Source organism: Protopterus annectens, chromosome 8.part0 (genome assembly GCF_019279795.1).
Source record: "Protopterus annectens isolate FY-2018-M chromosome 8.part0, PAN1.0, whole genome shotgun sequence".
In the NCBI taxonomy this organism is placed as follows: Eukaryota; Metazoa; Chordata; order Ceratodontiformes; family Protopteridae; genus Protopterus; species Protopterus annectens.
In genome coordinates this window covers 1,123,773,065-1,123,788,558 of record NC_056741.1, presented here as the reverse complement: position 1 = coordinate 1,123,788,558, position 15,494 = coordinate 1,123,773,065, and the positions used below count along the sequence as shown (strand labels likewise).

Genomic DNA, 15,494 nt, shown 5'->3' with positions numbered 1-15,494 from the left:
TTAAACTTCAAGTTTCTCAATTTTTCTACTGTCATTTTAGTTTATTCTCACATCATCTTAGTTGGCATTACACACTACAGAAGCTTTTTTTTCAATCCCAACTCCTAAATACTTCATTTTATCATGTCCCATAAGCACGGGCACTGCTGAACCAATGTCTGTGGGTATATAAAACAAAGGCTATATCCTTTGGTTTATCTTTATTAATTTTGTATCTCAAGAAGACCTGAAACTTGCTCTAAGTGTTCCACAATACTGAGATGGCCTTTCCTGGATTTATCAGCTACAAAATATCATCTAAAAATAAATATGTTTCTCGATTACCTTACCAATTATAACCTTGAATTTCTGAGTCCTTTATTTTCTTTGCAAATGGCTCGCACTATAAAGGAAATAAAGGTAAACAGGGCACCCCCTGCCTGTTCCTTTGTCCAAACATAACTTATTAGAGAGGAAACCACCTGCTTTTAATTCTTGCCTCCATTCCTTCATAAATCCTCATAAATAATCTTATATCAGAGAATGCAAATCCTTCCATTGCCCTACTCAAAGTCACAGCTTACTCTATTAAATGCTTTGTCTGCATCACCACCGACAGCTGTATTTTCTTACATTCTGATTTACTCTGGATCCTCACTGTTCTATTAATGTTGTCAAATGTTTGCCTCCACTCCACAAAACCACACTGATCCATTACTATGAATTTTGGCAACACCTTTGCAATTCTAGCTAGTATAGACTAACACTTTATAATCATGGTTTAAAAGTGAAATGAGTCTATATGAGGGTGAATTTGACAGGTCTTCACCGTCTTTAGGTAATACAGCCACTACAGCTTTTTTCCCCCAAGACGTTGGTACTGCCCTCGTTTTAAAATATCGTTAAACAAAATCTTCCAGATCTTTACCTCTTTCTTCCCTCCTAACTTCCAAACTTCTACAGGAATATCATTTGTTCCTAGAGGCTTTCTTGCAGATTATACATTACCATTTTTATCTCATTTTCTTCTATCTTAACTATTAGTTGTTGAGTCTCATCTAACCTTGGCATAATTAAGTTTTCTACAAACATTTTTATTTGTTCTCTTTAATTTTGATTTCCACATTCCTCTGCTTTATGCAAAATTTCATAAAGCTTCTGAAATATCTCTTCTGAAACATCTTTAATACCACTACACGATCTGTATAATCTATTTTCTTGTTAAAGGCACCCTAAATTTGGCAACTACCCTTTCTACTTTCTGTTGTCTAAGCTGTTGTGCTGAACGTTTTTGTGCTCTTTTGTTGTTTTTATTTTCTCTTTAGCACTCTCTAGTTGCTTTTATTCTGTGAGTTTTCCCTTATTCTGCAAAGCCCCTCTAATAATGCCCATTACTTAACAGTTTTTTTTTATTTCTACCTATTAAACTCAATTTTCATTTTATCCCACTCACTAGCTATAACTTCTGAAGAAATGTCTATCTTCTCTAGTAATTTCCACTACCCATTCCTTAAATTATGCTCTTTATAGGTACGTTGGAAAGCACCAATGTCTGCATTTTTATCTTTAACTGTGTATGATATGAAACAATTATTGGATGGTGGTGTTGAAGCTTACAATCAAATGTATACATTCTTGTAAAATATAATTTTTATCTAGTTTAGCCCAGTTATTGTACCTTGTGGGAATATGTAAATTCTATCAGAGCTCCTGCTACTAACCATGTCTTCTATAACAATATTTTCATAAATTTCTTCAGAAATCTGCCTTCTTTTGTTATATTTTCCCCTCCAGGTCTCTCTGATACATACTCACTATTGCAAATCAAGTTCTAGTCCCCACTAATAAGTAAAGGTCTCTGCTGAAATCTGCTTATTTCTCCCCAAATTTTCTTAAGTTCCATAACACCAATTTTTGGTGGAATATAAATATATGCCAGAGTAATCCTTATCCCTTGCCAATAGCCCCTTACTACCATAAGTCTTGCATTACTCTCTTCAGATCACACCACAGATTTTCTATTGGATTTAGGTCTGAGCTCTGGCTGGGCTATTCCAAAACTTTAACTTATTTCTGCTGAAGCCTTTCTTTTGTTAATCTGGATGTATGCTTGGGGTCACTGTCGTGCTGAAAGGTGAAATTCCTCTTCATCTTTCTAGCAGATGCCTGAAGGTTTTGGGCCACAAGTAACTGGTATTTGGAACTGTTCATAATTCCCCTCCACCTTGACTAAAGCCCCAGTTCCAGCTGAAAAAAAGCAACCCCAAACCATGATACTGCCACCACCATGCTTCACCATGGGGATGGTGTTCTTTTGGTGATGTGAATTGTTGTTTTTGCGCCAAATGCACCTTTTGGAATTGTGGCAATTAAGTTCAACCTTGGTCTCATCAGACCACAACACATTTTCCCACATGCTTTTGGGAGACCTGATGAATTGTTTTGCAAATTTTAGCTGGGCCTGGATGTTTTTCTGTGTAAGAAAAGGCTTCTGTCTTGCAACCCTACCCCATAGTCCAGACATATGGAGACTACAGGAGATTGTTGTCACATGTAGTACACAACCAGTACTTGCCAGAAATTCCTGCAGCTCCTTCAGCGTTGCTGTAGGTCTACTGGCAGCCTACCAGTTGTCATCTCATCTTTTCATCAATTTTAAAGGGACATCTAGCTCTTTGCAACATCACTGTTGTCCCACATTTTCTCCACTTTTTGATGACTGTCTTCACTGTGTTCCATGGTATATCCAATGTTGTGGACATTTTTTTGTACCCTTCTCCTGACTGATGCCATTCAACAATGATAGCATTCTGATGCTTTGTAAGCTCTCTGCGAACCATGTTTTTTTGCTGTGGCAGGCAACTGAGTAAATGTCAGGAAAATCCTACTACGACAGCTGAACTTTATTTGGGGTTGATCTTAGTCTCTTTAATTGATGGCAGGTGTGTACCTAAGAAGACTGAATGCTGTAATTAAATGAAAAGGTGCTTCAACAAAGTATTAGTTTAAGGGTGTGCACACGTATGCAGCCAGCTTATTATACTTTTTTTATTGTTTATATTTTTTCCCTTAACAGATTTGTTTTTCAATTGAATTATACATGTTATAGGTCACATTAAAGGCGAGAAAAGTTTTGAAATAATTTATTGTGGTCTCATTTTTTATATCACATAAACCTGGCATTTTAACAAGGGTGTGTACACTTTTTATATACATATGTATAAATATGTATACAAGGATAAGACATATGGAGAGCTGTATGAGAGATTGGACACTAAAGAGGGAGAAAAGGTCCTGTACCGATTGGCTAGACAAGAGGGACAGAGCTGTGAAAGATGTGCAGCAGGTAAGGGTGATAAAGGACAGTGAGGGAAACGTACTCACATGTGAGGAGAGTGTGTTGAGTAGATGGAAAGAGTACTTTGAAGGGCTGATGAATGAAGAGAATGATAGAGAGAGAAGGTTGGATGATGTGGGGACAGTGAATCAGGAAGTGAAGCAGATTAGCAAGGCCGAAGTAAAGACAGCTATGAAGAGGATAAAGACTGGAAAGGCTGTTGGCCCAGATGACATACCAGTGGAAGCATGGAGGTGCTTAGGAGAAATGGCAGTGGAATTTTTAACCAGATTGTTTAATGAAATTTTGGAAAGTCAGAGGATGCCTGAGGAGTGGAGAAAAAGTGTTTTGGTACCTATCTTTAAGAATACGGGTGATGTGCAGAGCTGCAGTAACTACTGAGGGATACAATTGATCAGTCACAGCTTGACGTTATGGGAAAGAGTAGTGGAAGCTAGGTTAAGAAGGGAGGTGATGATTAGTGATCAGCAGTATGGTTTCATGCCAGGAAAGAGCATTACAGATGAATGTTTGCTCTGAGACTGTTGTTGGAGAAATACAGAGAAGGTCAGGAGGAGCTGCATTGTGTCTTTGTGGACTTAGAGAAAGCATATGACAGGGTGCCTAGAGAGGAGTTGTGGTACTATATGAGGAAGTCAGGAGTGGCAGAGAAGTATGTAAGAGGGTACAGGATATGTACAAGGGTAGTGTGACATTGGTGAGGACTGCGGTGGGAGTGACAGATACGTTTAAGGTGGAGGTGGGATTACATCAAGGATCAGCTCTGAGCCCCTTTCTTATTTGCAGTGGTGATGGACAGGTTGACAGATGAGAATAGACAGGAGGCCCCGTGGACTATGATGTTTGCAGATGACGTTGTGATATGTAGTGAGAGTAGGGACCAGGTTGAGGAGACCCTGGAGAGGTGGAGATATGCTTTAGACAGGAGAGGAATGAAGGTCAGCAGGACTAAGACAGAATATATATGTGTGAATGAGAGGGAGGATAGAGGAATGGTGAGGATGCAAGGAGTAGAGGTGGCGAAGGTGGATGATTTTAAATACTTGGGGTCAATAGTTCAGAGTAACGGTGAGTGTGGAAGAGAGGTGAAGAAGAGAGTACAGGCAGGATGGAGTGGGTGGAGAAGAGTGTCAGGAGTGATTTGTGACAGACGGGTACCAGTAAGAGTGAAAGGGAAGATCTACAAGAGGGTAGTGAGACCAGCTATGTTATATGAGTTGGAGACGGTGGCATTGACGAAAAGGCAGGAGTCAGAGCTGGATGTGGCAGAGTTAAAGATGTTAAGATTTGCACTGGGTGTGACTAGGATGGACAGGATTAGGAATCAGTATATTAGAGGGTCAGCTCAGGTTGGACAGTTTGGAGACAAAGCAAGAGAGGCGAGATTGCGTTGGTTTGGACATGTGCTGAGGAGGGATGCTGGGTATATTGGGAAAAGGATGGAGCTGCCAGGTAAGAGGAAAAGAGAAAGGCCTAAGATAAGGTTTATGGATGTGGTGAGAGAGGACATGCAGGCGGTTGGTGTGAAAGAGCATGATGCAGAGGACAGGAAGAAATGGAAATAGATGATCCGCTGTGGCGACCCCTAATGGGAACAGCCGAAAGATGATGATGATGATGTATATACATATTCCAGGGTAATTTGTATAGCATAGCCATTATGATAAAAAGCTATACATGACAGTTTTTTTTTCTGAAGGCCTATTTCCAATTTTTTTGCATACACACAATGTTTAGCAGGCTGATCTTTTATACAGTTTTTTTAAATCAAGCAGTCACATGAAAGGGAATTTTCTAAGATGTGAAAATTTAAACTTGTACATATTTTCTCATTCAGTTTTACTTGTGTACCAGACATTTGTTCACTGCATGGCTTACCATACAAAAGATCTGTGTAACTGAAAATAGTTGAATAAACTTCTATATGCAGTGACGGAGGCTGATGACAAAGGTAGCAGGTAAAGTAACTGAAGTATCTGCAGTAGAGATGCTAGTAAGTGATTTGCACTGTCAGATGTACAAAAAATGTAAAAGAAAAATAATATTTTTTTACTGCTGACTGTGAAAGATTAAGAACATGCCATGAATCAAGTTTGTATGTGCAGAGATTACGCTAGGCTCCTTGTGTGTGTGTGTGTGTGGGGGGGGGGGGGGGGGGTCACTGTAAAGTTGCAAAAAAACATTACCTAGTAAAATCAGGATAAAATGTACTTTTATACTTTGGATGAGAAGCTTTAAAAGAGGAACCGGACTTCCTTTCAAACTACTTTTATTTGTATCTACAGTCAAACAGTTGCAAGGACTGGAATGAAAGACACTGTGCCTGCCACTGCTGTTTATGACCATTACTCTTAAAAAGCTTCAGCACTACCTCAATACAATCATGCAAGTGCCACTTGGTAGTCCTATAAATTTAAATTTAAGCTACCAATGACAGACCACTGGAACAGTGGTTATATATGCATTTGGGACATGGGGAGCTCAAGTTAAGAAAAGGACTGTAGACACTGCAGGGTGGTGCAGAAAACGATGGAGAATTCAAAGGTAGCACCATTTCCATAAAGCAAGGGGACAGTGACTAGTACTGGAATAATTCACGATATTCCACAAGTAAAAGCATAAGACAGCAATGATCTGTCCAAGCACAGAAAACAGCCCTCCTCTAGATGTTACCATCCCAAGACATCTGACCCTCCACAGTTGTAAACTCCATTAGAGTACTACTGCAGACAGCCTTAGCATATGAGGAAAAAGATGGATGGTGAATGACACAATGAGATCCCATGAGTATTCAGATCACTAGTTGCAGGCTGCCAATAAAAACAGATGAACATGTTTCTCATACAGTACAAACTAAGGGAATACATGCATGGTTAAATGTTGGAAACAGTACATTTGGTGGTGTTATGTGTTTCTGTGGGACCTTTAAAATGCAGGATGACTTGATAATTTTGTGACCGTGTCTGACTGACTGTGGTCTGCAGGTGAATACTGTTGCAAGATGCAACTCTGCAAACGGGTGGCAAATGACAATTATTGTCTTGGTCAGATCTCAAAGTGATTATAAACCCACTCAGGAACGCTTTGCAGTGGGAAGAAGTACTGAGAGCAACATTAGTTCTTCTGACAGAACCTGTGCAATGTTTCTCTCCCCTCTCACACTTTGTTCACTTTCAGACTTGAAACATCTCTTACCTCATCTGTGTGGGCCTTGGTAATGTTTCCTTGAAGCAATCTTCCTATGATTCTCTGGAAGGAAAACACATCTGTAGAGACATGTAATAAAATGCAGGTACATTAGGTGACATTCTGAGATTAATTGAAAGGTTATTCAGTTTATTTTAACCCAGTTTGCAGATGTCCCTACCAAAGGACTCAAGCTCACAATAATATATCAATCAGTTTACACTGTAGTCTCCTCAAATTTGAGGAATAATAATAAATACTGATGACACAATCCATTACAGGCCCATTTCCTACCAAAGCACATGTTAAGTTTCAAACTATACATGCATACAATATCAACATGTCACTAAAATCAAGTAAAAGTGAAAAATTACATAACATTTTAATGTCTAACACATAAAAAATGTAGGCTTTAATGGCTAAAGATAAATGGCATGCCTTACCAACTCATTTCCCTACCTACCACCTAAATACACACTTAGTATCACTCCTAACTCTACAGGATCTTTTAATCTTGCATTTAATGTATCTTTATATCACTAACATAATTATATATGTGCAATCCAGTCCCACAACATCATCAGAAATAATCTGGCAAAAGTGTAGTAACTGCTGCATCATCCTTTATTTACCACACAACTCAGGTAAAAGAAATTTCAACATACTTCAGACATAAATCCCCTTTCAAAGGTCTGGTCACTAAATTCACCTTAGTGTTAGGGGCATGCATAATTTATAAAATGACAAACTTTATATATATATATATATATATATATATATATATATATATACAGCATGCACAGGGAAAAAAGCATACTCCATGATTATGTAACATGTCATGCCTGGCTTGTGTCAAATACATATCAAATGTCCAAGTAGCAAATACTTCTAGAAGCTCTAAACAGACTATTCTTTCATACTTTGAAGCCTTCTTCTCGTACTACCAATTTGAATGACAAACTCTAGTCCGGGAAAATCTGTAATCTACATGGAAAAATCCATAACGTAGTTGACCAAGGCTATATATTTCTTAATTACAGCAAATGCCCTCTTAAATCCTTGATTTTGCAGATCGTCCTTACTTTTGCCTCATTTTTACTCCGCTCCTCATACATTTTTTTGATTTTCTGGTACATCACGGAGGATTACAGTCAATCAGTAATGTCAGACATTAGGGATTCATCCCTCTTATTGTTCAGAAAAAGCATGCTGATGCAAAATTTACTGTTCTATAAACATTTTAAGTTAATTATAGTAATATTTAAAAATCATCCCTGATCATGGACCTTTTCTGTATTATTTTTTGTTTTCCCCCAAAACAGCAATATTTCTTCCATGGCTATACTGAGTAGCATGAGGAACCAGTGCTGCATGGGCCAGAAGGATGCTGTTAGGATCATCCTCCCTGATCTTCATAAGTACCCTAGGAATGATGGGTATGGGAGGGGAGAGATCTAGAAACAGACCTCTCCACAGGAAAAGGTCATCTGTCCTCCAGGCCCTGTAGTTTGTGGCCTTTGAAAAAAAATATGTTGCTATGTCTGATTTCCACTGAAGCAAACCATCTAACTTAGGCACACCTCACTTGTCTGAGTTTTCTAAAGATAGACGTCTTCAGCATCTATCTGTGAGGTTTTGTTACTGACCTCTGTTAGTGGTCTGCTAGGTTGCTGCCTGCTCAAATGAGGCACTGAGCCAGAAAGTGTAGTCACATCTCCCATGCTGTCTCCCAGAGCTGCATGGCTATATGGCATTAAACGTGGGAATGCCACAAGATCTCTGTAGATGGTCATATTTTCTTTTAGACTGACCCTGCTGCCTTGAACTCTCATATTGTCTGAGTGCATCTCCCAGCCAGGTCTGAGGCATCTGTGGTGATTAGTTGGTACCTTGCCTGTAAGGTGAAGGGTATTCCTTTGTTTCGTTTGCAGTCATCTCTCCACCACAAAAAGTTTGTTCTTGTTGCAAGAAGTATGGTCTTGAAGCTCAGAGCGTGTTGGTGTTGACACTACATGCTTTTCAGGTACCACTGTATTTTCCTTATGTGCAGCCTTGTTAAGTGTATTATTAGTATGCAGGGTGCCATTTCTCTTAGTGTCTCAATAGATTCCTGGCTGTGACAGATTCCTTTGGAACTAACTTTTTGATGTAGTGTGTCAGGAAGATCTTCTCCTGGGGGAATAAGGTCATTTGTTTGCTGGAATCCAATAAAGCCCCTACAAACACAAGACTGCTAAAGGAATGGATGTCTTGTAATTGAGCATTAAACCCCAAGTTTAAGGGGCATGTCTTAGTCATCTGCAAAGAGAAGATGAGTTCCTTCACTGCATTTGCCTGTATAAGGTTGTCATACAATAAGGGATAAGTTTGCACTCCCTTGGTCCTGCAAAAGGCAATTACTAGGACAAGAATTTAGTCAAGTCTCTGGAAGCATTAGAACAGGGAGAAGTAGGCAAGCCAAAGGGCAATCAATATACTTCTAGCTGAGTCCCCCACCTGTCCTGTAGCTCCGGTGTTCCTCTGCTACGTGAATGTGGAAATCAGCATCCTTTAAATCCTAGGTGACCATGACCGCTCAAGGGAGGTTTGTGGGAAGAAGCTTTCTTAATGTTTGTGCTGTACACTTGAAGAGCACCATGAATTTGTTTTAACTTTGAGAGGTTTAAGATGGGCCTCCAGTTTCCTTCTTTTCTTGGGACAGTCTGGAGTAAAACCTAGTTCCTAACTTGACTGGTTCTATAGATCCATGTGCTACGAGATGTTTTGAGTCTGTGACTCTCTGATCTTCCTTTCTGGAATGGAAGGAATGCCAGAGAACCTTGGAAGAGATTCAAATTATATTTTGTACACAGTTTTAATGATTTCTAGGACCCACAGGTGTTGGATGATTGCTTGATTTAGAAGTCTGAGTCTGCCCCCTAGCTTTGCATGGCGGTTGGGGTGGGGTTTTGAGAGAGGGAGATAGGAAAGTGCTTGCCTGAGTCATGGCTTCTCCCTGTTGGATTCCTACAGTTGGGACTCAGTAGGCCTGGTTCTGGGGTCTGCTGCCACCATCTTTACTCTCTATCCTTTCTGGTTTTAATGATTTTGTTTTTTTTTTGATTGACAGGCAGGAAAAGACCAGGACTTGGTACAGTGTTTTCTGCTGAACCTTGGTGGCAGGACCATGCAGAAAGTCTCTGATAATTTGCATACAGTCTTAGCATTCTCCTCCAGTCTTTTGAAAACCCCGAGCCATGGGTCCAAAGAGGAAATACTTCTCCAAGGGGGCATCAAGAATTTCAACTCTGGCATGGTTAGGACAAGACTGCTCTCTAAGCCGAGCAGTTCTCCTGTTAAAATGAACCTTAGGCAGCTGCCTTGCTTGAAGCTTCTAGAGAATCAAAGCTACAGTTTAAAGAGTGTTTAGCAACCTGGGAACTGGTGCTGCAAAGTCCCAATAACTCTTTTTGTTGAGCTTGATCCTGTATCCCCAACATTTTCTATTCCATTTGGTTCAGGAGTGATTCCAGGAACTTAACAATATGAAACCACATGAAACTAACAATTTAAAGCACTCTTGACTGAGGTATAAACCTTTCCTCAAATCTGTCAAGGGGTATATTAAGTTATTATTTATTTAATTATATTCTCCTTCTCACTCCCCCCCACCTCGACTCAGCTGACTGGCTAACCCCAAGGAGAGAAAACAGCACTCGGTGAAGATTTCTTCAGGATTTGCTTGTTCATACAGAGTCAGATGAGACTAACAATAATGGGGAAAAATATGAAGCAGAACCACAAAGAACCATACTTTATATCCCAACTACAACTATACACAAGATTACCAAAGCCTATTAAATTCTGAAAGGAGGAAGGATACAGATCGAGAAGCCCAAGGAAAATGGTTCTAACAAAGCTAGCCCTGCAATTAAAATAAGTATCCAGTTTGTAATTTATTGTAAATGTACAGACTACCATGTACCTCTAGAATGCTTCTAGGAGTTCATTCCTTTCCAGCATGCCATTGCAAAAGACAAGGCTCTATTAAAATGTGGCTTGACACTGCCTGGAATGGTTCTGTCATTGTTTGGAACAAATGTAAAATAAAATAAAATAAATAATAAAAAGCAATAGCTGAGATCAACCATCAGGAAACTGAATGTTGAGACTCAGGATATTCTAATTGTTCCTTGATAAGAAATAAATAGCAGATCAGCTTTTCTAAAGGACTAAACTCTTAAGATAGTACAGAAGTTGCCTAAAAACACAGAGTATGCAGAATTCCTTAGCTCTGTTTTTTGTTATGGTTTGTTCTTAATGTGACCTTCTTTCTGTGGAATATAACATAAGGTTCCTCCTCCACGAAAGCTTACAACTCGGATATTCTTTTTGCAGATGTCTGGACAATGATGAATACAGTTTTTGAAGTCATGAACCTTAAATCAGCTGGATGAGCAGGTTCAAAAGTTGCCAGTTAATTTTTTCAGCACAGAGTTGAGATCTCAAGGAGGAGGTTATCAATTGTAAAACTCCTTTCAGAAACGGTTTCACCACAAGCAGAAAAGGAGGGACAACGGGCAGGCATTCTGAAATGGCCACAAGATTAACCTTTATAGAGGAATTAAAGACTAGAGGAAAATAACTTGCATAAATATTTGAGTGGCAGTGATACAAAATCCCTGATGGGCCCTTGGTTATTGGTTAGGCACCAACTGGAAATTTGCTTCCACTTACCAATATAGGATTTTCTACTAGCAAGTTTTCTTGCCTCCTGTAGTACCTGCTGTGCATCCGCGTTAAATAAGTGCCTAAAAGACATCAGAATTAAAACATCCAACATACATTTAATACAGTAAATAATTCTGCAAATAAATGGAATAAAATAATTTTGACCTTTAAGGATAAGTTACAGTTGATAAAAAATGGTTTTGCTTCCTAAGATCCTATACGTTGCTCAAGCTATTCTGATACTTCTCGACAGAAAACTCCTTAAGCAAATAAACACACCATTATTAAAATCTCTATGGTTTCCTAAAAGAAATGGCTTTCTCACATCACATTAGACCATGCGAACAAGGAGGACTACATTTTCTGGATATTGAATGTTACATAAAGGCTTCCATACTTAAAACTGTTTCAGATTGGCTAAATCACCATTACTTCTCTAATTGGAAATATTAATATATTAATAAATTAAAATACTTTATCCAAAAACTTCTCTGTAACAAAGTTAATGAATTATGGTATTTACTAGGCATGCATATGCTCTACAACAAAACCTACTAAATTAAATTTGATCAATTTTTCTCTTTAATGTGTTTAGAAAGTTTGTTAATGTAAATATGTATATAAAACGTTGGTTTGACCTATTAATTCCTTTCAGCATTACAAAGAATTTTCCTGACAGGGTACATAAAGAAGTTTTCATATCCCTGGAACAAAAGAACTTTTTTTGCTGGCAACACTGCATTAAAAATCTAAAGGTCTTGGATATTCAATATGTAAATTCATTCTATGGAACATCATCACAAGACTGGTTAATACTTCAAAGCATTTTATGTTCATAGGACCTGTGTAGAACAATTAATAATTCTTATAAGAACATAACAAAATTCATAAACGGGCTGTTTGGAATCATTTATAATGATCAAAATATGAAGAATGCTATCTCAAATTTATAGACAGAGATAATGACCTATAAAACAATATCCAAACCAATATACTGGCAACATATTACCAAAGGTTATTAGATATATTTATTACCAGAAAACAAATTAAATATTTTACTTTCTGTTAAACTAACATCCAATTCACAATACTGGAGAATATTCAACTGGAAATTTTTACACAGAGCTTTTTAACGCCGGATAAAATTACTAAAATTAGTTCCACCAGTCATGGATTATGTTGGAGATGGCAGAAAACATTTAAAGGTGATTGGTATCATATCTTTTATGACTGTTCTGAAATAAAAACTTTCTAGAGTAATAACTTCTTACAGGCTATATTTACAGAATCCTTTGTTTTATCTAAAGCTCAAAAACTATTAAATGTAAATGAAGGTTTCCAATTGAATAAAATAAATGTATACCTGCTTTGGACAATATTGGCAACTGCCAGGAAATGCATAACAAGAAGATGGAATTCGAATACAGCACACCTAAAATGGAAGATTTTTATCTCTACTGAAGAAGACGGCATTGACAGGTTCATAGGTAGGTAAATAGGCTATTGGCCCTAGGGCCTATATAAGCCTAGCCAAAAAGGTACCCTGGCTTTCGCCACCCAAGAAAATTATTTTCTTGTGCCCTTGCTGAGAAAAGTTTTGCAACTGATTGAAACTATGCAATTGGATCCAGTTTCTCTCTGATTTTTGTATATATGAATTTATTAACTGTTTATATTTGTTTTAATTTCTTTCATTTTTGTCAGGCTGAATGAAAATAGTGTATATAGTTATTTAATTTGATTAATACATATAATAGTACTGATTGATCTACAAATTATTATTTGACAAAAAACAGTAAAAAAAAAAAAAAATTTAAAACATCCAAGCAGTCAGCTGAGGTTGATTGAGACGGGGATGCATCAAACTCCCCCAGTCTTGGGTAAGTAGATCCAGTCTGTGAGGAAAGCTTGTGGTAACTGGCCTTGGACAATTCCACAAGAAGAGAACAGATGTTGCCTGGGACAAAAGGGAGTCACCAAATGATTTTTGTGGAGTCCTTCTGAATCTTCAGAATTACCCTGGATATCAGTGAATACGGTTGAAAACAATAAAGAAATATTCCAGTCCATGGGAATGAAAATGCATCTATTTTCAAGGCTTTCTTGCAAGAAGTCCTGGAGCAATATTTGTTTAGTTGTTGTTTTCAAAGGAGGTACACAATCTATTTGAGGTGTACCCGGCAACTGGATCAGTTCCTGGAAGACCCTCCTCATTCCATTTCCATTCATGAGTGCCTGTCCTGGTCCCTTCTCAGCTTGTCTGCCACGATGTTTTGCTCTGACAGAATACTGTAGAGCTACCACCCAAACCATTATAGCCAGCCTGCATAGGGGATACAACTTAGTACCTTCCCTGTCTGTTTATGAATCACAGCTAACATGTACTTTTATATTTATGTATATTGGTCTATCTGAATGACTTTACTGACCTTGCAACCATGGAAAATGTTCCACAAGCAAAATCTGAAGCAATATCCACCTCTGTACAATATTAGAATGTATAAATGTAAATATTTTTTATGTATAAATGTAAATAGAAATGTAACTACTCTGTCTTTAACTGAAACCTAGACTAATACAATGTAAGCAAATGGGGCTTTTCTCCCCAGGCCTCCGCTAAAACTGGGTATTACCCAGTTGGACTTTCACAGTAAACAAAGACAAATACATACATAAATAATTAAATCTGTGTTGAGAGATTGGTTTGGGGTCTGAAGAGGGAAAGGGAGACCTAGGTTAAACTGTATCTGTTGCCTCCATCAATGCCATTTCATTTTCCAAAACTTCGATTTAATGCTCCAGAGGATGCAAATGTTGGGTCATTTTTTTTTTTTTTTTCCAGAAACCACTGCATCTTTCTCATTTGTTATCTGGTTAGAGGAATCTTAGGAAATCATACAAGCCATGAACCCTAGGATCACGAGAAGTTCTCTTACTGAAACCTGAGACCGATTAGAGAAGCTCAGGAAAGATTCCAGATAAAGATCCAACTTCTCTTGTGTCAGAAAGCCCTTTTCAAGAGAGATATCTAGAAATCATCCAACAAAACAATCCAAATTTGCAACAGTTGATGTTAGCAGCCTGTACACTACTACTGAACAAAGACATGGATGATAGGCCATTGAACATTATTTAGTGAATGTTAGTGGATTACAGATTATTCTAAATATAGCTAGTCTTATTTCGAATATTTGTTTTTTTTCTTTTGATGGGTCTTTTTATAGACAACTTAAGGGTATGGCTATGGGGGCTAAGTCTTCTCCCAGCTATGATAATTTGTTTATGGAATGACTGAGGAATTTTTTTTTTGTATAGTGATTCTTACTTCGTCAACAAAGTGGTGTTTCATAAATGCAACATTGATGATTTATTTTTTTTTTTTATAGCTCAGTACTCACAGGAACAGTTTGATGGTTTTATGCAGGTTATACAGAAGAATACCTTTGATTTACTTTTTTTACTTATAACATGCATGATAATACCATTCATTATTTGGATGTTGAGTTGTATCTTGTTAATGATACAATACATTCAATGTTACACAGAAAAAAAAAACTTCTGTGAATTCATTTTTGGCTGCATCTAGTGCACACCCAGGCCACTTGATAAGATCTCTCCCCTGTGATGAATTCTATATGGGGCTAGAACTTTATGTTCGAATGAGATTAATTTCCACACAATAGCTCTGAATATAGTTGATAGATAATTATCTAGAGCTTATAATTGGAATGTTCTCATTACCAGAAGGTTGTAGATGGAGATAACTAATTTACTTGGAAATATAAACAAAGTGCAAAGGTGTTTTGGAATTATAAATGGGGATGTGATGATATACATTTTGTGACTCATTATGCTCCTTTTGTTGAAGGTATATCATGTATCTTGAGGAAACATTGGTATACTATTATATCGGAGGTGATATGCAAGAATTTTAAATTGATTATTTCATATAGAAATTCACCTAGAATAGCAAGTGGAATTAGACACACACATATGGGTAAGTGAGGTTTTGGAGTCTCAGTGTAAGGTATGCAGTACTTGTAGTTAAATGGATCAGAGAATTACACGTCATTAATGGAAGCTGTTCAAAGTTCCAGGAGTATTTAACTGTTATCAAAAAATGGTAATTTATGGGTTACTTTGCCCCTGTAGTAAGTTTTACATTGGTAAAACCATACATCAACTTAGGATGAGGACAAGTGAACACATCCAAGATGTCAAAAATAATTCTCCTATCAGCCCGGTAGCGTCACATTGTTTC

General features: G+C 37.8%; 1 protein-coding gene across 1 annotated transcript in view; it reads right to left on the bottom strand.

Annotated features, from left to right (window-relative positions):
• Positions 1 to 6,493: 6,493 nt before the first annotated feature.
• TDRD10 (tudor domain containing 10) overlaps positions 6,494 to 15,494 on the bottom strand; it is a 1,185,287-nt gene continuing 1,176,286 nt past the window's right edge. Inside the window, exon 13 of the mRNA XM_044079377.1 lies at positions 6,494 to 6,603. Coding sequence (XP_043935312.1) covers positions 6,494 to 6,603 — 110 coding nt within the window. The remainder of the gene's footprint in view (positions 6,604 to 15,494) is intronic.